General features: G+C 39.1%; 2 protein-coding genes across 12 annotated transcripts in view; both read right to left on the bottom strand.

Annotated features, from left to right (window-relative positions):
* camk2d2 (calcium/calmodulin-dependent protein kinase (CaM kinase) II delta 2) overlaps nt 1–20,507 on the bottom strand; it is a 29,958-nt gene extending 9,451 nt beyond the window's left edge. For 4 of the 10 annotated variants that reach the window (XM_077719684.1, XM_077719686.1, XM_077719685.1 and 1 more), the window contains exons 1-12: nt 19,737–20,142; nt 16,017–16,111; nt 8,555–8,614; nt 7,783–7,837; nt 7,515–7,580; nt 7,001–7,073; nt 4,741–4,843; nt 4,561–4,644; nt 4,268–4,362; nt 3,995–4,117; nt 3,836–3,919; nt 3,547–3,589 (exon numbers count right to left, since the gene is read on the bottom strand). In XM_077719684.1, the coding sequence (XP_077575810.1) occupies nt 3,547–3,589; nt 3,836–3,919; nt 3,995–4,117; nt 4,268–4,362; nt 4,561–4,644; nt 4,741–4,843; nt 7,001–7,073; nt 7,515–7,580; nt 7,783–7,837; nt 8,555–8,614; nt 16,017–16,111; nt 19,737–19,798 (943 nt within the window). In that variant the 5' untranslated portion in view covers nt 19,799–20,142. Of the gene's footprint in view, nt 1–3,546; nt 3,590–3,835; nt 3,920–3,994; nt 4,118–4,267; nt 4,363–4,560; nt 4,645–4,740; nt 4,844–7,000; nt 7,074–7,514; nt 7,581–7,782; nt 7,838–8,554; nt 8,615–16,016; nt 16,112–19,736; nt 20,149–20,365 lie in introns of those variants that run through there. The other 6 variants (XM_077719678.1, XM_077719682.1, XM_077719683.1 and 3 more) reach the window with 4 other exon arrangements.
* Nucleotides 20,508–21,434: 927 nt separating this feature from the next.
* Nucleotides 21,435–22,477, bottom strand: cxcl8a (chemokine (C-X-C motif) ligand 8a). Of its 2 annotated transcripts, none has more exons than XM_077718863.1 (4): nt 22,274–22,477; nt 22,008–22,140; nt 21,821–21,907; nt 21,435–21,703 (listed from the first exon to the last, which is right to left on the bottom strand). In XM_077718863.1, the coding sequence occupies exons 1-4, from the start codon at nt 22,332–22,334 to the stop codon at nt 21,688–21,690; spliced, it is 297 nt and encodes a 98-aa protein (XP_077574989.1). In that variant the 5' UTR covers nt 22,335–22,477; the 3' UTR covers nt 21,435–21,687. The 2 variants fall into 2 exon arrangements, with proteins under 2 accessions (XP_077574989.1, XP_077574991.1); XM_077718865.1 differs by having other exon boundaries at nt 21,435–21,700.
* Nucleotides 22,478–23,924: the final 1,447 nt, after the last annotated feature.

Raw genomic sequence — 23,924 nt, 5'->3', positions numbered from 1 at the left:
AAAAGAATAAATATTTATGTCTAAGTGTATAACTGAATAAGTCTTCAGTGGTGGATGAAGCATTTTGTCCAAAAAATAACTAAGTGTTTCACCCCATTTCCTTGGATAAAAGGTTTCAACACCCATCTATATGTGTGAAGGTGGTGGCCCAGTGGATAAGTCATCAGTCTGCCAACTCTTTGGTCCTTGGTTCAATTCCCAGTGCATGCAAAGATTTTCCCACAATTGTTCAGGTAAAAGAATAAGTATTTATGTCTAAGTGTCTAACTGAATAAGTCTTCAGTGGTGGATGAAGCATTTTGTCAAAAAAATGACTAAGTGTTTCACCCATTTCCTTGGATAAATGGTTTCAACACCCATATCTATGTGTGAGGGTGATGGCCCAGTGGATAAGTCATCAGTCTGCCAACTCTTTGGTCCTTGGTTCAATTCCCAGTGCATGCAAAGATTTTCCCACAATTGTTCAGGTAAAAGAATAAATATTTATGTCTAAGTGTATAACTGAATAAGTCTTCAGTGGTGGATGAAGCATTTTGTCCAAAAAATAACTAAGTGTTTCACCCCATTTCCTTGGATAAAAGGTTTCAACACCCATCTATATGTGTGAAGGTGGTGGCCCAGTGGATAAGTCATCAGTCTGCCAACTCTTTGGTCCTTGGTTCAATTCCCAGTGCATGCAAAGATTTTCCCACAATTGTTCAGGTAAAAGAATAAGTATTTATGTCTAAGTGTCTAACTGAATAAGTCTTCAGTGGTGGATGAAGCATTTTGTCCAAAAAGTAACTAAGTGTTTCACCCCATTTCCTTGGATAAAACGTTTCAACACCTATGTATAAGTGGGGCACGAGTTGGTGTAGTGGGTTGCACACTCGCCTTTGCACCAAGAGAACATGAGTTCGCTTCCCGGTGTCGGCGGTTCACTGACCAAGCAAGCGGTCGAGGGTCGGCCGAAGGCCGACCCGAGAACGCCTTTCGCACAGACAGGTCCTTCAACTGTCTTCCGAACTGCCGAAGGCAGTTCGGAATATAACCTTTTGCTGAAAAGTATGACTAAGTGTTTAATAAAAATAAAAAAGTTTTTCTTTTTTTTTCTTCTTCTTATTCTAGTTACCGAACCACACGGTGTAGTGATCAGCCAAAGGTCGACAGCGGGAATCGAACCCAGGTCTCCCAGACCGGAGTCCAGTGATCTAACCTCTGTGCCAACTAAGTGACTACACTTTTCCTTGAAATCATTTGAGTGTCTTGACAAGAAGTCCACAGAAACAACTAAGTGAAAAAATGTCCAAACCGGGATTTGAACCCAGGTCTCCCAGACGGGAGTCCAGTGATCTAACCTCTGCGCCAACCAAGTGGCTACACTTTTCCTTGTAATCATTTGAGTGTCTTGACAAGAAGTCCACAGAAACAACTAAGTGAAAAAATGTCCAAACCGGGATTTGAACCCAGGTCTCCCAGATGGGAGTTCAGTGATCTAACCTCTGCACCAACCAAGTCGCTACACTTTTCTTTGTACTGATTTGAGTGTCTTGACAAGAAGTTCACAGGAACAACTAAGTGAAAAATTGTCCGAACCAGGATTTGAACCCTGGTCTCCCCAACGGGATTCCAGTGAACTAACTTCTGCACCACCTAGCAGCTACACTTTTCTTTGTAATCATGTGAGTGTTTTGACTAGATATGCACAGAAACAACTAAAAAAATATGTCTCCACCGGGAATTGAACCCAGGCCACCTAGACGAGAGACAGGTGAGTTAACCTCTAGGCCACGAATTGGCTACACTTTCCTTTGTCATCATTTGAAGATCTTGACCACAAGTGCACAGAAAGAACTAAGGAAAAATGTTTCCCAAATGGGAATCGAACCCAAGTCTCCCACTTGGGAGTCAGGTAAGTCAACCTCTACGCCAAGAATTGGCTACAATATCTTTAGTCATTATTGCAAGGTCTTGACTACAAATACATAGAAACAACTAAGAGAAAATGTGTCCCAACTGGGGATTGAACCCCAGTCTCCCACATGGGAGACAGGTGAGTTAACCTCTACGCCACAAATTGGCTACAATTTCCTTTGTCCTTTTTGGAAGGTTTTGACTTCAAATACATAGAGGAAAAACTAAGGGAAAATGTTTCCCAACCAGGATTTTAACCCCAGTCACCGACATGGGAGTCAGGTGAACAAACCTCTACGCCACGAATTGGCTACACTTCACATTGCCATTATTGGAAGGTCTTGACTACAAATATATAAAAACAATTAAGGGAAAAATCACCCCACAGGGATTCGAATCCCATCTGCCCAAACGGGATACAGGTTAGTTAACCTCGTTGCCACGAATTGGCCACACTTCACTTTCACGTATGTGTGGTATAGGCAGGTAGCTTTTCTCGGAAGGCATCATTAACACAAAAATTTATATTTGAGTTTTGGGGAAACATGCTTCATTCCAGAGGACATCCTTTTCATAGATGCCCCTTCTTGTTTCAACAAGACAATGCCAAACCATTTTCTGCACGTGTTCGAAAAGCGTGGTTTTATCATAAACAAATACAGCAGATACCAGAATTGCACCAAACTTGTTTGCCAGTGAAAATGTGAGAAGCATAAAGTATGGAGAACCTGGATTGTTGAACAGCTGAAGCTTTACTTCAAATAAGAATGTGTTGCATTTCCACCGACAATGCTTCAACATTTAGATTACTTTATACTATAAGTCAGTTGCCAACACATAAAAGATTATTTACATTTTGAATAAAAATAAAGAAGTCTCCTTGGTCTAGGCATATGCTGAGAAGGGAAACCTGATCCATGAGCCTGCATGTTTGACCCCGGAAAAAAAGTACTTGCAATTTGGCATTTGTAGAGACACTTGGATAAATATTTATAATTGGCTTTGTAGAAATCAGGTTAGAATTTCGATATCTAAGGCCCCAATAAATTGCATGGATTACACACGCCAGGCTAGCTCATGTTCTTTACGATAGGATTTTCCAGGGTTTTCGTCGTGCTGGTCCTACTTGTTCACCATTTCTGTCTCCATTTCTTTTGGAAACACATCGGAAAAACTTTCCTGGTAGAATGAATTCTTTTTAGGTTCATTACTTCAACTGTGATTACATTAGGTTTTTGGCTCAGAGGACTTGTTTAAAAATTCAAAGTACACTAACAGTGTGTGGTCTTATGTGTTGAAGAACCCTGCTGAGTGTATAGAGCTGATTCACAGTTATGCAGCCAAGAAAAAAAAAACAGCACATTACACCTCCTGGATCAAAGATTGGCCTTCCTGCCAGACCCTCCTCTCCCGACCTGACCTTCGAGACTGAAGAGTGTGATTCCTCCCTAGTTATAATACTCCTTGCAGTCTGCTTTTTTTTAAACACCTCAAAACCCAAAACATATTTTGGCCCTTTTAAGTTGTTGTTTTGTTTTTCAAAATGATGTGGAAAATTGCTTAACCATGCTTTTTGTTAATCATTCGGTTGGCAATATTAATGAAATTCCTCTTTCTATCAAGGCATTAAACAGCATACTGAAAGAGACATACCTGAGAAGTTTCTTGTGACCAGCAAGGTGGTCAGAATAGCCCCCTGCAGTAACGGGAAGTGAAAGAAATGGCGGGTAATGATGACGGTAGGAGGGTAGGAGAAGACAGGATGACTGATTAGAAGGTCATAGCAAGAGAAAATCCGGAACTTTGAGGGTTTTTAAAAGTGGGTCATTACTTTTATGTTAAGCAAGTGGCATTTCCAGGGTCAAAGTCATAGAGATAGAAGTCAAAGATGGCTATAGAAGTTGCAGGAAAAAAAAAGATCCTGTCTATCAAGATGTCTCACCTTGAGTTTCCTCCTAGCATTGAATTTTTTCAGGCACTCCACAGTCTCCTGCCTGTGCATCATGGAAGCTACAGTGGATCGTTGCTACAGGAAGAAGATTTGAGAATTTTGAGACAAAGTTAACAGTTGTAGCGATGAGTGTGGTAATGTGACACATACGCAGATCCAGGGATGTTTGAGGGCCTCTGATGCAGTGATACGTTTACTGGGGTTGATGGTTAGCATCTTGTTGATTAGGTCTTTTGCCTCAGGAGTTACAGTGTCCCACTCTGGGGATGGGAACTGTCAGAAAAAAAGAAAAAGGTACAAGACACGTTATACTGGTGAAGATAAATATGGCAACTTTACATAAGACTTGTTTGGTTTTTCTATTGCTGACATTCCAACAATGTTCAAGTGTCTAATACTGTGCCTGTGTATGTTTGTTCTTACGTCATAGGCTCCAGCCTTGATCTGTTGGTAAAGGCGATGCTGGTCTTCATCCCAGAATGGAGGGTAACCCACCAGTAGAATGTATAAAATCACTCCTAGTATGGTATGAAATTTAAGGTTTAAATTCCACAGTAGATCACAAAATAATTGTGTATTGTGATTAATTCTAAATGCATAGTTACAATAGCCAGATGCAAAAGAATTAAGACATTTGCATTTGTATATCATGAGAGTTCAAATTGTCAAATTAAAAGTGAATTCTTTACAATTCATCCAAACAGCAATTTATTTACCGCAAGCCCACATATCCACTGGTTTCCCATATGGATCTTTCCTCAAAACCTCAGGAGACAAGTACCCTGGGGTACCAGCAAAGCCTGGAGGAATGAAATAAAATAATGGCAGAGAAATGAAAAATGATCTACTGAGACTGTGGTAAAATCGACGAATGACAACTGATTTGGAATACTCACCAAACCATGCCTGCTGGTCCCCCTGCACCTCGATAGCCAGCCCAAAGTCAGCTAACTTGACAGCCGCCCCCTTCAGCTTACTGGCCAATAGAAGGTTCTCAGGCTGCAGGGGGGCGGAGTCAAACAGGTTAGAGGTGAGAGGTCACACACCCTCGTAGCAAGGGGCCCCAAGACACTGATCTAAAACCGGATTAGGCCAGCAAGGTCCTAACCAAAACTAATCAGAGTGAATGAAATAAAGTGCTCTTAGATCAGTGCCTTGGGTGACACCGTTGCTTTCACTTATCAAGTTCAGGGTGAACTGAAGCCTTGGGGCCAAAGGTGGACAACACCCTGGACTAAGTGCCAGTCAAACACTATAATGTGAACTGTGAATGATATACTGACAGGGTATCGAGCTTGTCCCAGCTCAATAAAAGTCAGCCATTTGAACCATTACACTATCAATAGCCATTGACCCAGTTTAACAATTCTAGAGATGTCTTTGTGTTTGACCGATGCATTTGCATCCATATAAGGATGGATATAATGTGCTTTTCTGCAACAATAGCGAGCCACCCGCTGAGTTCATGAGTGGGATGTGAAAGTGTTAATAGCATGAAGAAAAACAATGGTGGGGTAACAGGAAGAATGGGTGACTTTTTTTGTGGAACACAGCAACCACATAGTACAGTATAATGATTCCCATGTATATACACAAATGCCCATTACTAAATATGTTGAGCATTCTTTTAAAAAAGAAAAATATCATAACTTTCATGGCTTATTGGTGCCTCAAATTTGGGCAATTTTAAGCTTCTATTACCAGAAATGGTTACTTTCCCGGGAATAGCAAAGGCACTATCCCACCATAGAGTACCATCTGGTACAAAAATCTGTAGTATTTCCAATTTCAAAACCTCTGAACAAAACAAAAAAATTGTTCGCCTGGAAATGTCACTGATATTTAACAGGTTCCAGCATGATTATCACTTCAGTGCATTAATGAAAACAGAAAGAGAGTAGCCATTCCCCCCAAATAAGGCTGCAGGTTACTCTTTCATAGTCATGCATCCATGTAAGAAGCGAAATAAAAATCATTGCTTACTGCACCAAGATGAACTGAACTTTACCAGAACCATAGCAACACAGACACACTAAAGGTCTTTGTCCAACCGAAGGCCATGTCACGCACGGCATTGGCTAATAAATTATACATTTTTCTAAATAATTTAAAAAGTACAAACTAGCGGAAGATAGCTGTCATTTGGAATTATCCTACTATTTCTTGTCACACATGTTCTGAACTCGTTGGAACATATTCACAAGTGCGTTCTGGCAGATTCTTCCCTTCACACACAACCATCCGCACCACGGGAGGTTTTGAGCATGCAGACGAGTGATGGAATATTCATCAACAAGGAAAATCATTCAAATCACAGCACTTTTTTAAACATAATTATGCAAATGAAGTTCCTGATTTGTGATTACGCCTGTTCCTGTCACTCCCACGCTATAATGAAGACACTAGCCTTGACACAGAAAAAAACACAACACACACATGAGCAATGTACCTGTTGATTCCAAACATTCATTATCAAAAGAAGATTGTTATTTAAATTTATTTTTTAGATAGGAAGTGACATCAGGTCTGTCTTTTGCTCTCTTACTCATGGCCACTAGTCCAGGGTGTATAGCCAGTCAATGGCCCAAAGTCACCTGAGAAAGGCTCCAGATTGTATGCAGAAAAAAAATGACATGTTGGAAAATGGATGAATGGAGCAATTTAAATATATAGGGGAGGTTAACTATATGAGGGTCATTAAAAATGAATGTATCATGTTTGCCAATGTTAAACATTGATATATTTCCTCTGACTAATATTTAGATTAATCACATAAATACAATAAACAGGTTTGCAAGAAGAACAAGAGCTATGGACCAAGTTGCCATCTGGTTACAACACAATCTGATGAGATCCATTAGATGCAGAAAAAGAGAAGTTAGCTCGTTAGTAAGCTAAAATCTACTCTTTATAAAAGTAATCGCTTCACCGCTGCCAAGTACAAAAGAAAGAAATATTGATAAATATTTTGATAGTGCCATTAAACACTGTTGCTTGTACTGGATTACATTAGATTGTGTAGCTGTACATTGGTTGTCAATCAAAAATAGTTACATTATTATACTGTACCTGTGCTGTTCCATCCCAGTCTCTTTGAATCTAACTACAGGAGGTGGAGACAATACCTTAGGACAAAAGGGGAGGGATCGTACAAACCTTTAAATCCCTATGGACGATCCCGTTGACATGGCAGTGATGGACACTCTCCAGGATCTGCTGGATGCAGTGGCTTAGGGCAGAAGCGGAACCCGATTAAGCATACGGGCATGTTATCTAATAATACAAAATGTATGGCAAGTTCTTGAAAAAGAGAATGGAGGTGAAGACACCAGCTCATAGCAATTCATCATTCTCTTAATCAGACATTTATTTACGATGATTAAGGCAAACAACCGCAACAACAGAAGAACACTACCATTCTGCCTTGCGTCCTCTGACCGTCTCTGGGGAAATACATAGCTGGCTCCGTGAGGTAGGCAGCATATGATTAATACCGCAGGCTATATGTCGTTAATCACCTTTCTAAATAGCTCTCTGAGATGCCTCAGAGGAGCGGCAGCTGCATCACACCTCAGAGTCGACCATATGTGAACGGTACACAAAGACCTACATATTCTCTGCCCTGGCAACTCAGACACGTCCAGACGTCTTAGAAGAATGGGTACATTACCTGGCATCAGCCTCACTGTAGTATTCACGAGCCACAATGTCCTCAAAGAGCTCTCCTCCTGTCACACTGATGGACACAAGAGAACTTGTTTGCTATACTTTCTTAGATACTTTCTACTTTCTAGATACTTTCTTTTTTAAACATCCTCTTAAAAAGCAGAGGTATTTCACTAATTCACATTTCCCTAGGATTCCCATGAGGTGAGTTTAAGTCAGAAAACACTTAAAATAAAAATTTCAATAATTCAAGTAGCAAATGGACGACTTACAGATCAAAAACCAAATAGTGGAATCCCTCCTCTGATATGCTGTCATGAAGACGAACTGAAGAGATGAAGAGGAAAAGGGAGTGCAGAGTAAAAGTTGAAAACAAAGCAATATTTGAAAAAGGAGTATTGTGCCTCTATCATACATAACTGTACAGATTGTCATTAAAATTCTTCCCAAAAGAGAGCCATAATAATAATAATATTGGATATTGCAGTTATATAATTGATTTGAAGAAAGGTGTGGATTCTGATGCATACTTTTTTACATCGTACATTTGATGAAAAACAACTGTTATATACTGTTGGGTTTGTTTTAACGGTGCACTATTGTGTCTTGAAAAATGTATGTAGAAATTTTAGCAATTATATTGACATTAAATGCACCGTTTTTGTCAAAATGCATGTTTGCAACTATTCTTTATAGGACAAAATAATGGTTACCCACCATATTTGCATTTAGTTTGAAAAACAGCCATCCAAAAACATAAGACGAAAAAAATAAACGTAAATTATATGGCTGTCTGAACCTATTGTGCAATGAAAAGGGAGAAGGAGAACTCTGTGGGGGTTTCATAATGACGCAAAAGTCTTGTACTTCTTTCATTCTGATGACTCAGATAAGCTATTGTGCAAATAAATCATCATTAGGAACCACGTGTACACATGTGCGTCTTCCTCACAGGCCTTTGGTGTCCACGATTACCACAACTGGGAATGACCAAAACCTCTTTTTGCACATGATTCATCCAGAAATGCTGCTATCAAGACTCACCGATGTTGGGGTGCTTTAGTAAACGGCAGATTCTCGCCTCTCTCTCCAGCTTTTGATGATCTGAAAGTGAAACACAAATGTAACAAAGTTATTTTTAGTGCAGTGATTGGCTTTCTGAATCATCTGACATGGCCTTGGCTGCATTGTTGTCACCACGTGACTCCCCACTTTGTTTTATGAGTGTGTGTTGGTCTTTCCTTATCATAAGTGAGATGTTAAATAATAGTAATGTGACCTGACATGTTCTCAGAAAAGTGTGTTTAACAGACTAGTACATACACATACACATCAGTTTTACTTGTCAAAACTCCAAATAATCAGGGAAATTTGCTCTCTTCATTCATTAAATTTATATACAGTATTTTTATTATGCATTGCTACCAAGGGCGTTCTCATTTGGACGACAGAAACAGACGCTAAAAGTTGATCACGTGTAGTTGATCAAGGGGTAGTAGAATTTTTTTTGGACTAAATCTTGAAGTATAAAACTGACTAAAATAAATCACATACAATAACATTTAGAGATTAATTACTAACCTTACTGAAATGTCTCAGTCTAACCAATAAAGGTAGTGAAATAATAGAAATACTGGGGTAAGAGGAGTTTGGAGTTGAAATGATTTGAAATAAGAGAAAGAAGAGAAAGGAAATAAATACAAGAATGCTTTTGGAGAAAGACCACACTAACCACGCCTGACCATCTGGAACAGGCGGTGAAATCAGCAATGCCAAGCGCTACCCATTCAAACAGTGACAACTGTGAGAAGTACATCACTCGGTTTTTGTTAGTGCATATTACCAAGCTGCAGAATAGAAAATACAAGATTGCTCCGAGTCCTAACAAAGGGAAATAAACTGAAAAATAAGTTATATTTTGCAGTGGATTTTCGTTGTTTTTTGCCCCGATCATAATATATACAAATATTATTATATCAAACAGAATAGTTTGAAATTTGAATGCGTAATCATCAGCCAAGCAAACTAAATATGAAATTTGGGGAAACTAGCTCTCAAATAAACCAAGGTTTAACTTCCCGTCTTTCATCACAAGTGTACCATCATCAGGTGACCAAATCGACGTTAATGTCATCATAGGAGGATATTTACAAATTGTCTTTTGAAACCGACTTTGACCTCAAAGTACATCTAAAGTTTTCTAAGAACATATGCCTTATCCTAACTTTTAAATTGCATGCATTAACATCAGAACACAGTGCATACAGTAAAAAAAATGTTAGCAACAGTTCAGTAAATGTAATGTGAATTCTTCATTTTATCATTAAAATACATAATTTAAAAAAATCAACAGAACTATTGATTTTTGCAGTTGGCTGGGCCTGTGATTTTGTTTTAATAAAGGTAGAATTTTTATGTAGTTCTTGCATTGGTACTCATTCTGGTCTGCAGGTGCAGAGTATCTATTGATGTAGTGAGTCAGTGTACTTTTTTGGAAGAAAAATCGGATGATTCCCATTTGGAACAAATGATTGGAAGGCGCTATGGTTAAAATGAGTGATGAACCACGGTGTTGAGGCGACCCACTTCACAGCTTTGCCTCGGGACACAGCCAGCAAGAAAAAGAGGGAGGGAAAGGGAAAAGGAGCAGAGGGTTCTACTTTCGCTCACTCTCTCTTCTCTATCTCTCTTTTTTTTTTTTTTTAATAAAATAGGACGCCTATTTTCCCTCTCACCCACTTCTCCTTCCTCTGCTCTTGATATTTTTTTCTTCTATTAAATGAGTTCATCTCAGAATACGAGCTGACTTCTTGGCATCATTAGTGTTTATTCTGCTGCATTTTTCCAAAACAGTAAGCAAACCTGATGATGGATCTTATTTGAAGTTAAGTTGGCAGTGAAGGTGAATTATATTATTCCCCATACAAATCAAAAACTAGAAAATAAATCCTAACAATAGTGGGGTTAAGACATTATGGTCATTAGAGAAGCATTCTATTCTGAGCCATGGAAGAAGCCTGTCTACAAACATTATCCTTTCTCTCATTTTAGTAGTAGTCACTCCTTAAACAAAGAATATATAAATGTAGCTCTGTAATTTTCTACATTCACTTTTCTAGTGGTTTTTAAACTGTCCACAGGTAGTCAACCCCCATCTTCTAGGACATCTGTTGTCTAGCAACTCCATGACCAATCAGAGCTGGCAGTGGCAGGTCTCTCCTCTTGTCTCTCTGCAGTGGAACCATCCTTGCATGCAAATGGCCGACACAGAGTTTTCTTTAAACTATCAAACTTCACATAGGTGAAGACAGAAAAGCCCAAATAGGTGCCAAGAGTGTGTTCATAAAAATACTTCATATGCTAATTTCCAGCCTAAATTAGAGGGAAGGGTAATATACATTTACATATATATCTTTGTCATACTGTACCAACTTGTATCATCAACAGCCAAACAGTTGCACTCAAATTGGTTCTTGATACCACACTGAATGCATGTCTTTGTGCTATTCAAAGACTTTACTTAGACTTCTGTTGTGTCCTCTGTGACATTATGTAAAGTCAGAGAAATTAAGATGTGACATGGCATGTCAGCAATGGAAGAAAGTCTGCCAAAATAAAGCACTGTAAACACCGGGCAGAGGGAAGTACAGACAAACAAACAACTCACACGGAAAATGCATTCTTAACAAACTGAGTGGAGGGTTTGCATTTGATCACAATTGCTGTCATCTTAACCCACCAATCTCACACAAACGGAAAAGCGGTCACCTGTATTGATTTACATTTGATATTGACTTTGACACCATTGATAAAAGGTGCATTATACACCAAACACCGCCAATGCTCCAAGTTTAACGTAACGTTTTACACTACATTGACAAATTATTTTCTCAAATTCTAATTAGATTTTTCAAGTAGTTGCCGGCCAATCAAAGAGATGAATCACAATTTTAAATGACAAATTATTACTGTTTTTCAAACTTAATCTTCCTTGTAGACATTTAGCTTTTTTTGACTTCCAGTTCTTCGATTACCATGTAAGCGGCTCGTGAACAATTTTGTATTCAATTTCAGACCTATTGAAGCTGTTTTTGCCCCCCAAAAACAGTGTACGCAAAAACATCAGGAATTGCTGTAGTCTAATTTAATTAAGAGTTTAAATGAAAATGATGTCGTGTGGTAACTGCAACATCCTCTGCCAGCGAGCAGCTAAATGGTCCTTCTCCATATGGTAGCATCGTAGCCGTGCAGAAGCTTACGGTTCTAATGAAACCCTCAGGGACAATAAAAAGCTGCCACTCTCCTCGCAGTCCCAATAGAGGAAGAATTATGAGACTGCTTACTCCCTTGCTTTCTTTTCGGTGGAGAAACAAAATGTGGATGGTGTCAAAGATAAATAAAACCATCCCCAGAGTACTGTTGCGAGCTTTGTAATGTACTATGCATACTGTATGTATCATCACTCAGTCTATGTACACGATCAGTGGTAAAAATGGTAGACATTCAAGTAATGAGACTTACAGATGACAGATGTTTCCAAATGAAATACTATCTCATAATAAAGAGTATAAGATCCAAGGTCACAGGCCACTCCTTGAGGTACACCTCCCAAATTTAATCAGATGTAATTAATTCAATTGGTGGTGTATACTGTACAAAGCACAAAAAGATAACACCATATTTCTTTCTGACTAAATTGTTATCATCTATTCTTGCAGGCATACTCAATGCAGTGTGGGTGATTGTAAATTATCGTAACAAGCTTATCATGACTTTATAATTGACAGTCCGTCTGTCATTCTTCTTTTACGGGGTCCACTTGCAGCAAAATGACAGTGCTTTTCACTGCATCCTCATATCTATGTCCTCAGTCTATTAATACTTGATTACTCTGGACTGTTGAGAATGCCACGACTCCTAAGCACTCAACGACAGCGACCAGACTGTAAAAACAATCAATCCATGTGGGATGGTAAGAAAAAGAATAGCAGGAGGGATGATGTTATTATGTGATAAATTAGAGCAAAAATTCTGAGAAAAAAGAAGGTGAGGGGGCCCACCATTGGTCTCGATAGAGCAGTTTTTATACTTTATGTACTTGAGCAGTTTTTAAATCCATTAAACCAAGCATTTTAAGACAAAGGGTAGCTCTCTTTCTATTTCAATGTGAAAATTGGGGGGGGGGGGGGGGGGATCTTTGGATTTAGTAATTCAGCCTCACTATTGCAGATTGGAAATCCAGCTGGCCAGACCTCTGAGTATTACATAAAATAAATGATATCAACCTGGCTTATTTGTAAAGATGCAATCACTCTTCGTGTGCATGAGAGACGGTGAAAGAGAGAAAGACAGACACAGAGATAGAGAGTATCAACATATATTTTTAGCATCAAATACCCAGTGAGTCATTTGAGCCACATACCCCTCCCCGCTTTCTCTCCCCCGCCCATCACTTCTGTCTCTCTACTTCCTTCATCTTTTATTGCAAGGAAGCAGTCATGGAGGCAGATGACAATAAATGATAAGACATAGGCGAGGGAGAACCACAAAGACCAATCTTTAAGTGACATCGACATTAGGAGGCTGGTATACACGTGCCATTTCTGTAACCATGACACCCCATCATTATTTAAAATGTAAATAAAAAACCATCACCATGAATGAGCACTATTTCATAACAATAGTTGATATATTGCATCAGCTATCATGTACCTCTTTAAAATCCTGTCCTTCTCATTATCAGTCTCTCCCACAATGCTTTGGGAATTTTCCACCTGAGCAAGGCAAATGTGAGACATCTTTATTGCCCAGAACAAACAGCTGAGACAGGCTGTGAGGGTCACATAGCCAGGAAGTGAAGTCAGCAATCAAGGACATTCACATGCATATAAACAAACATATAAACAGATGAGGCACCGCAAACACACACACTCATGGGGTGAGCCCTGTGCTGCCAATCACGAGCAAATAAGAAGCAACAAAAGCTGGCAGACAGGGTCGCAGTGACACTGATGCATGCATAAGAGGAGAGCGCAGATATGCTGTGAGGAATATGGCGCAAACACATACACGCGTCCAATGCTGTCATCCTCACTTTCCCTCCGACCGTTTGCTTCCTCTGATTTTTTTTCCCTGTTTCCTCTCATATGTTGCCTCATTTGCTACTTTAACGGAATACAACATAGTCATATTACGTATCAAAGGACCAGTGTGCATGCAAAACCGCAAACTGATATTTACAGTTACTGCATTATGGCTGAATTCACCGCACCCAATCCCACACTAAACCCCTTTCAATTCTTTATATTAACGCGTGCACATGAAAAACGCTTGAGCAGGCAAGCACATACGCAAACACACAGAGGGAATGGGTCAGGCGGCCTTGATGCTGCCAGAGAGAATCGGCAATGCAACTCTAGGGCTTATCGCGGAAAGAGGGTAAGACCATATCTGACACGCCAGCATGGCAGCTATGTAGACACAAATGGAGGAGAAAAAAAGCTGAGCTATAGAAAGGCCTGGATGTGTGGGTGTGTGTTAGTATGAGAGCTGAATGCATATGTGGTGAGGTGCTCCTTTGCAGTTATTTTTAAAGCTCTCCCAGCATGCCTGTGGATCCTGCTGCAAAGGTGTCTATTACCGACGGTGCACTCCCAGATCACATGAGCGAGCGAAAGAGCAAATTGTTGCGGAAAGCAAGAGGCGGAGTCAACGATGACTTGAAACATGGTGTGTGATAAGTGGATGAAGACAGGAATATATGGAGAAATGTTAGTCTTGGGGGAAATATGCAAATAGCAGCCTATACCTGGAAAAAGAATGAGCTTATGCTAGGAGATGAGGATTTTTCATGTTGAAATGAAAACCATGCTTCTGACACTACAAAAATGATAAAGAAATGTTGATCAAATTGATAGATGATATCATATAATTGATTAAAACTATGCTAAAAAGTCAAGTCAATTAAGTGGACAATTATAGCCTATGTAAAAAAAAAAAGATTCATAATGAAAATTAGTTTTTCAAGAAATGGATCATCCATATGACAATTATTTTCAGCAATTCTCCATATTGACTTTCTAAAGAAGAAAAAAAAACTGTGGCAGGGAGGGATGAGAAATCAAGCCACATTGATGCAGACCCATGGTACAAAACAATACTGCATATGAAATACTATTGCCAACGTGTTAGAAGTAATAAAAGTATGGTTAATTGACAGAATATACTGCGACCTTGAATTATAAATTTAATTTCCCATTTCCAAGCGCATGACTCAATTCACACCTATGTCAAATCAATATTGTCCAACAAAAACGACATAAGCCCCAATATGGGCTCAGTGACACTTTTAAAAACTATCGCTCCATCTACAAATCCGAGTTGGCAAAGAGTCAGCAGCATACATAATAGCCATTGGCTTCTGAGCCAGGGTACATGTGAGATTAACTGACAAAAAAAAGTGTGCTGTGTGCTTTTCAGTCCTCATTTCAAATCATTATTGGAATTCATGGCATTGTGTAATGAATATGTATATGAATATGTATACTGAAAGGAAAGCATCCAAAAAGCAACATCTGCAATCTTGTGTGTCTTAGTGGCCATGGCTTGGATAACTTGCAAAAATGCGATAACAGAATTCAATTGACAATTTGATAAGGATTTGCAGATATATATTTTTGGGGTGCGAGATATGTGGTACTTTGTACTTAATTTTCAGACTTCATTGTTGCACTAGTATAGAATACAAAAAAATAGATGTATGGTATATATGTACTGCATGTTCTCACCCTCAGTTCACTTTTTTTTAACCAGAAACATTTCTATTTAAATAATTGTACTCTAGAAAAATATAGAAAAATATCTGGTGCTTACACATTCAAGTCCACAATGGCTGGAGAACTTCTGTGGAAAGACAACGGCTATTGGTTCTGCTCTTAGCATGTCGGAATGTAGTATTACACTAGTTTGCACGGCTGATGTGTTCTTTCAATGCAGTTTTTTGTTGTTGTTATTTTATGTTGGTAGTTCACCCCTGGCAGAGAGCTTCTTGCTGTTGATGATGTTTGTATACAAGAGTGAGATAGTGTGTAGTAAAGTGTAAGAATATACATGTACGCACGCATGTGTGTACGTGTGCATTAAGCCTGCAGGCAACCAGGCCAGTGGCTACAATTACAGTGACGGATGTGAAAGAATTGGGTCGGCTCTGCGAGAGTTCTGCCCCTGGGACGCCAAGACCAGCCAGAGCTCTAAATCGATTCAGAACACATATACTCACACAATTGTTTGAGTGCAGGTCATATAAAAAAATCATGATCAAGTTAAAATCCCGGTGAGTCTGTCGCCTCCTTCCCACAAAAACACACTTGCTCTCTCTATAAGAGCCTAAAGTACCATCATCCAAAGTCTGCAATATCCACACTTCACACACACGTAACTAGTTTGCACAGTTGATCTGTTCTTTCATTGCAGTTTTTTTGTTTGTTTGTTTATGTTGGTAGCTTACCTCTGGCAGAGAGCTTCTTGGTGTTGATGATTTTGGCAGCATACTCTTGGCCAGAAGAGATCTTCACGCACCTTCTGACCACAGAAAAGGCTCCCCTGTAGAAAACAGATGTTTTAATGGCTAATCGTGTATGTTTAGCAGTGTTTGACTTGTTTTTTTTCTTTTTATTTGAAAATAAAAATTGATTAAATTAATAATATGCTGATCCATAAGTATTGTTACAGTCAAAAATTGAAGCACTCGATAAAACTGCACGATTCCAAAGGTGCTTTTCCATGTTTTTTTAACAATTAGTTTCATCATCTTTTATGCTTGTTAGGGTGTATACAAACTAATTTGGTGGAAAACACTCAGAGGAATTTCCTTTTGCAGGGTATACTAATAGGTCCCTTTTTCTGACTCTGTAAACAGACATTAAAAAACGATTCTGCTGTGGCTATCTGGATCAATTCTAAATATTCATAGATATTTTTAAGGCCGTCACATTCAATCTTTTCATCATCCATCACTTGTCCGCATTTAGTGTTAAAAAAGCTTTACTATTTAATCCACAGCTACCCACATTGCAATGTATATTATTAAACCACAACAAATATATGCATTAATATACTATATTTCTGAGACTTGGCCATGGCCTAACTACCATCTGTCAAGGAACGACAAAATTCACACATTGAAGCTGTGAATTAGGGAATGTAATTCAAGCTTCAATGAACCCGTTGAGAAGAGAACTTAGCAATAGTTTTATATTATGTCTGATATAATAGGCCTGTCAGATTTTATGAAGCACCCTCCAGCTGCCAGTGTAGAGTCACCTCTGAGTTGGGCAAGTTAAAAATAAATAATTTACAGTCACATTTCAGCATCCCATAGGTGTTCTTTGCAAGCGCTGTGCAGCAAGAGTAGCTTCAGGTACACAAGGTCCCACTGGTAATATAATTAAACCATTAAAACAGATAGAGGTGTTCAGTAAATGATTGTGTGTGCTATCATTCTAATTGGGGAACATGTGTGAAGACCCCGAAAAAGTAGGTCAGCTATATTTGAGAGAGCTGCATCTCTTAATGCAGCCTAGAAGAGGACTGCCTGCCTCAGCTCTACACATAAACTTACATAGCATTTTGCCATTCATCCTGTGTCTTGGTCTGTGTACATTTTCTCTTTCCAATCAAATATTTTCCTTCCCCACAACCTCGACTTTTTTGAACCTCTAACCACGGCACGTAGCCACCAGACCGGGTCATTGGATGGGGATGAAAAGGTGGGCTTTTTATAGCCCAAACCTCACGTGAAGTCCACTCAAACCATTTCTGAATGTACAAATGACAGATGTGGTTGAGAGTACCAAAATATGGTGCTCATTGATTAAATAGGGGGCAAAATATAGAGCTGTGTGGCACATCACATAGCAGTCTGCAAAGTGAGCAGCTTGCCACTAAAGCTTACCTCTCTTTTTTTATAAGGGATTTGGTGAAGAAATGTTGAAAGTGTAATGTGTTACATAACCCCCATACTTGTCTACCCATGGATTCACTGTGAAGTGCATGTGTCAAGTGCATCTGTGTGTGTGGCTGAGCTTGGCTTGACAGCAAATGGTTTGTTTTTAGAAGTCAAATGAGGGGAAGCTTTCGAGACAAATGCATACCATTAGAGGTTAGAATACTTCCAGACGTGTTTAGAATAGTCATACCGTTTAAAATTAGGAAAATGCACCAAATTGACTGGAAATATACTGCTTCGCATTAGTTTAGATATATTTTGTGGATGGTAGAATCAGCATCAACGTGTTGAGTGGTAATATTATTTATGTTAACATTAGATCCACCTGTAAACAACGTCTATATGTAGAGCAGAAAATGACTTTACATTTAAGAATAATCTGCAGTGGTGAATACTAAATGAGGGCTTTTGACTACTTTTTTTTCAAGCAATATCATTCATCAATTAGGAATTATTTTAACTTGATGGGAAATACTGACAAAATATTTTAAACTCATCTTTTGATGACCTTGTCATATTGAGTGGAATAACACTGGTTACCAGAGTAACAGTGCCTGCATTTCACTTGATAAGAATTATTGTTCAAATGAAAACCAAACCAGTACAGACTGTTCTACTTTCTGAGAAGTAGGAGCTTGAACCTAAGGTTAACTACTATTACCCAGTTTTCCTCAGTCAACCGAATTCTCAACATTCAAACCATCAGTGTTTGTATCCCTCTTCAAACGGCATGTTGGTCATTTACATGCTGGTGTTTTAGTATAGTCTACAGATAGATAAACAACATCTCATGTCATCCTCACTGGCTCGTAGGGGTTGCTGGAGGCTATCCCAGTTGAGTTCGGGCCAGAGGCGGTGGACACCCTGAATTGTTGACCAGCCAATCGCAGGGCAGAAGGGAAAAACAACTATTCATGCTCTCACTAATACCTAGGGGCAATTTAGAGTGTCCAACCAGCCTACCATGCATGCATGCTTTTGGAATGTGGGATGAAACCGGAATACCTGGAAAAAACCCACGAAGGCCTAGGGAGAACATGCAAACTCCACACAGTTGGACCGACCTGGATAGGAACCCAGGTCCTCCACTATGAGGCCAACCCGCTAACCACTCAGCCATCGGGCTACCCTAAATAAGCAACAGTAATTTATTATTCGGATAAACATTTCAGACAATTAGCAAGGAGGAATTGGATTACATCTGATGATCGTTCATGCAACAATGATGTACTACAGTAAATGGTTTGGAATCACTACACTACATATTTTCCAAATTTGGCTCACGTTGTTGCCGTAGCATTTAAATTTTTTTGTGCTTTAGACTCGTGCAATATCTCTAAAACCATTACTATGCAGGAAAACAAACACTATAGGGATAGACGCTAGACATGTAAGTTTTCAATACAAAATAACGTGTATCTATACTAGTACACCAGTGCCGGTGTGCTGCAAAAATCCTAGATATCATTCATTCATCATTCAAGAATATCAACAGAATAAGAGTAGGGAAAGTGAGAGTAGTGCAGAAAGGGGATCCAGTGTGTTAAAATCTATAAATGACATGTATACATAATTAATGTCCTATACACGCGCAACATGAAATGCATTTTCTTGCCGATTGGACTTGTTTTTCATAAGAACTAGCTTTATCTCTTCCGGGCGCTTCTTGCTTAGCGGTAAGGGGGTTCCTCCCTTTGCATCCACTTTACAAGGAATCCTTGCCAGGTCAAACAGAATAACCATACATGCACACTGATAGCTTTGCTGCTGTGCACAAAATAATAAATCCATCTCCTCTATGAAAAAAGGAAGTTCGATGCATCGGAAATTTCTATTTTTGTCATTTCACACCTGGTGTCACTGTAAATGACACAATGCAAACACTGGCCACTGTACATAGAGGGGAGGGAGTGACGTCACACTACCAAATGACATAAACAAGGTTTGGAGTCAAATGCAGGATTAGGATGCGACTGAATTGAACATCCCTGCATTAAACATGACAACCCCCTCCCCCGCACGCAACACACACACGCAAACTCATCTTCCTCATGCTCCATCCACGCACGCGCATCGGAGAAGAAGCGGGTTAGGAATCCGTGTCCTTAAAACCAAGGCAGCCTGTTACGTAATATGCTGACAATTTAATACAGAAATGATGCAACATGATGGCGATAACGATAATGATCATAATAATAAAAATAATAAGTGATTGCTTACTTCCCCAGCTCCTCAAACAGCTGATATTCGTCGGTAAACCTAGTGCAGATCGTTAACGCCATGGTGGAAGTGGCGTCCAGGGGTGTGTTGGCTCTCTCGCTGTCAAACCCGCCACACAAAAATCGTCCGGTTCTGTCGTCGAATCTACGAGGGAGCCTTTCATGCACACACGGCGATCATCTGCAGGAGATCCGATGATGATGAAGAAGAAGAGGAGGAGGAGAAATAGGAAGAGGAGGGGGTGGAGGAGGGAGGAGGAGTGGGAAAGATGGTTGGTTGGGTTGTTGGTTGCAGCAAAAAATAAATAAAAATCAGAATACACTCGCTTCACTTAGAATGGCGGTGATGTGAGTAGCCTATGTGGTGGTATTTGACGCATTTCGTGAGGTTGATCTGTTTGCGCGCACCACTAGTGCACCGACCCACGCCTGTGCGCTCGGTCCCGCCCCCCTCGGCTACAACATTATGTCCACACATAAATAATCATTACTCCAACGGAATGAGATCAAATCAAAACGATTTCAATCGGTATTCGCTCAGAACATCATAACACACATGCATTCTCTACATTACATGCACAGATGTCAAACAGTGTCCAAAAAGGACCAAATAGGTGCAGATTTTCTTACCAAGACGACACCTTGACACCAAACTGATCTCTTTCCACTTTAATCACTTGATTCCAGGCAGCTGCTGTGTTTTTCAGCAGAAATCTCATTGGTCAAATGTCTGTGGTGTTTCTGTTGGAAGGACAACCTCCACTGATTGGCCCTTTTTGTGATCATGGAGCAGAAAGCAGAAAACAAATTAGGATTTTAATGCAAAATAATAATATGAAGATGCAACCATTACTCACAGGAAAGTTTAAACAGTATTGTCACATGGACCTACAGAAACAAGGGGTTTAAAAAACAGACCGAGCTTGATGACAATCACAAACACCTGTACCACACAAGGAAAAACACACCCATTCACCAACCCCAGCATAATGAGACAGAAATAAAGAAGAAAATGTACTTTCTAATAACATGAGAGCTTTGCAAAGGTGTCTTGGTGCACATTTGATTTTTATGATGCAAAATCACTTTATAATCCCCTCACTAAGTTGGCGAGGTTGAATCCCTGCTGCAAATAGCATGACAGAAAACATAAAATAATATACTTCAGACAAAGTTTTATGTTTTCGACATCCTTCTGCATTACAACAAAATACCTAAATGATATGATGGTGTAGTGGTTCACTAACATGGCTTTGGCACAGGCAGGTACGTGTTCAATTCCCACTGGTGGTTTTCTGCCTCTATGTGTGCCCTATGGCTGACTAGTGACCAGTCTAGGGTGTAGTCTGCCTCCAGCAACCCTTATGAGGATGTGTGGTACAAAAGATCAATTTTGTTATTTTAAAATGAATTTTTCAAAGTGAAAATACCTATTCCGTTTAAATATTTGTGAAACCCGTTAGACATTTTCCATATCAGTTCTTTGAGAAACTTTTTGTGAGTTCTGTTGAGACCTGAAAGTAAGCATTTTGATGGCTCTAAAACGCAATGTTCTATTAGATAAAAGGAGACAAAAGTATATCATAATGTTTCTTTTTATTTATTGAACTGTTTATAAAAATACAAAAAAACACCTTCATACACAATGTATGGATTTAAATATCATGTCTAAAAAAACTTAATAAATACATTAAATATGTTGGGTATAAGTTAAAACAATAAGAATGGTTACAGTTTATATTGAGGCTCAATAGAAATAAATAGGCTGCAACACATATAATGTGAATGTCCACACGTGTACGCTTGACAATAAAAGGTTTGATACAAACTCAATTTGTCAATCATTAGCTTCAGCAGTTGGTCAAGTAAGATGTTCACTTCTTTTTTAAATGAAGTGAGTCCTTGATAACATAAAACACTTTTTGGTACGTGGAACGTTCATCCTTCTTTGTTTAGCGTCTTTTGCTGCTGAAAAAAACAAATGAGAGGGATGTTAATTTTAAACTTTAATTCCTTTTAAACTCATTGGACAGCTTCATTCTGTTGAAGGTAGGACTATTCACAAGTTGATCAACTTGAACTTACTTTTTAAGGATCCGCTCAATGACTCTCTTCACCCAAGGAGCCTGGGGGTCGAGGCATACTTCCTGCCCAGTCTTTTTAATTGTAGCACTGCAAGCAAGAAACATGGGTGCCTTTAGATTAGAACATGCCTATATAGAAGGTCGATGACCCTACTCCATTGACATCAGGTGTGGGAAAGAATTCTTACATGATCTCTGTTTCCTCGCAGTGAGAGTTGGCCGCGATCAGCTCAACTTTCTCAATGTGGCGACCGATGGGTCGGCTCTCCGTCTGGATGCAACGGCAATGTAGCTCAACTCCCAAGCTTCTGAGAGTCATTGCTGTGAGGAAAAAATGCCAGAATGTGGTTTAATACTACAGCTGAGAATCTTGACACCCGTACGCATGCATGGACAAGTTAAATATGCAACAATAACTCCACAGCCACATGATATTACAACAACAAAAACTTACCTTCACTTATGGTCATAGTAGCCAGCAGGACCAACAAAGCACTGAGGATCACTTTGTTCATTTTTTTTTGCCTTTATCAAAATAGCTTAAAGATAAAAATATATAAATCTATAAAATCGCTGTTCAAAAAGATCGCTGGAGAAGGATCGTTGTAGTTTGTTGACTTGTCGTCCTTTCTTCTCTATTTTCCTCTGTAGCCTTTGAGCTCAGCTGTTGAATGTGGTGCTGAGGAAGAGAAGTTCTCCTTTTATGCAGCCGCATTAGTCACCACAACTGCAGGTGTTGCGCAAATTGGGATTGTTGGCAGTCGAGTGGGAATTTACAGTATGGAGCACATGGAAAAGAATTTGACTGACATGTTAAATATGTTGGGCATAGTCATGAATTCAGTACGTATTTGTCACTTACATGAATTCATCACCTGGAAAACACAATGACTAAAACAGTGTAATCCAGCATCATACATGAAGTGATTGATTGACATGCTTTCCATCATTTGTATTTTGTTGTGACTCAGATACAGGTCTAGTATATACGAATTGATCAATTAAAAAATGAATCATATTAAAAATAGTATTGATATTTGAAGGCAGGTTGTCATCAAAAGTAGTCATTATGACAAATATTCTTGCTTAAGGATATGTAGTATACTCATGGCGATACATGCAAACTCTACACAGATGGACATGACCGTAATTTGAACCCAGGACCCCTAACCTGTGAGACTGACACACTAACCCAGGGGTGGGCAAACTTTTCGGCCCGGGGGCCACATTGACTTTAAAACTTTGACAGATGGGCCTGGTCAGCACAAAATACTTTACATGTAAAAAAGTGAATCCGTTAACAGTACATATGAAACATAAACAGGAAAAAAAGGAGTAAAGTATTAACATACCCATCATTAAAGTAAAAAGTATAAAGTACAAAGCAAAACAATGTCCGGAGGGCTGCAAGTTTGAGACCACCTCTCTCTCTATGAATGTAGTAAAAACATTTACGAAGAAAACAACCAAAAAAAAATCATAATTTGTCGATAAAAGTGTCAATTACTTCGATGTTAATGGTCCAAACAATACGATGGAAGTATTGGCTTGAAGACGTGTACTATTAAAATATTATTATATTTGTTTATTCCCACCTTGGGAGCCAAGAAACTGTTTTTTTTATATATTTCAAAGTACCACACAAACCATACTGAGCGAATCCAACAGAACTTTAATCAGAAAAGAATGTGAATATCAGGCTTTGGCAGTGTAACAAACTTTAATTACTTGGCAGTAAAGCAAAAAAATGCTTTACCAACTCAAGAGGTTCATATCTCTCTAAAATTAAAATCAAAACTTAATGAGGAGCAAACAAACACAAAGAAATCCAGGTCAAAGAATACTCACAGTCCTACGTTAACCAAAAAAGGAAACATTTAGTTACTAAACCCCCCCCAAAGTTTATAGACGTAAGTAAAAGTTCTGTGGAATTTTAAAGCCTTCATGATGTTAAAACATAAAAGTCTGTTTTTGTCAAGAAAACAATGCGAGCGCAAAAAAATGGACACATCAGGCCTATCAAAATATGTTTATAAAATATATTTTACATTCTTTAGAATTTAAGATCTTATGGCCGTACAAACAAACTACAATGTACCATGGTA

Source organism: Stigmatopora nigra, chromosome 6 (genome assembly GCF_051989575.1).
Source record: "Stigmatopora nigra isolate UIUO_SnigA chromosome 6, RoL_Snig_1.1, whole genome shotgun sequence".
NCBI classification, from domain to species: Eukaryota; Metazoa; Chordata; class Actinopteri; order Syngnathiformes; family Syngnathidae; genus Stigmatopora; species Stigmatopora nigra.
Note: the sequence above shows the minus strand (reverse complement) of the source record. Positions and strands in the feature narration are given on the sequence as shown.

What these genes read in the sequence shown, in the direction of transcription:
- cxcl8a (XM_077718863.1), bottom strand. Translation starts at nt 22,334, where the DNA reads ATGAACAAAGTGATCCTCAGTGCTTTGTTGGTCCTGCTGGCTACTATG. An exon ending in TACTATGACCATAAGTGAAG is followed by an intron (nt 22,141 to 22,273) that starts GTAAGTTTTTGT and finishes TTTTCCTCACAG; the next exon opens with CAATGACTCTCAGAAGCTTG. An exon ending in TGCGAGGAAACAGAGATCAT is followed by an intron (nt 21,908 to 22,007) that starts GTAAGAATTCTT and finishes TCTTGCTTGCAG; the next exon opens with TGCTACAATTAAAAAGACTG.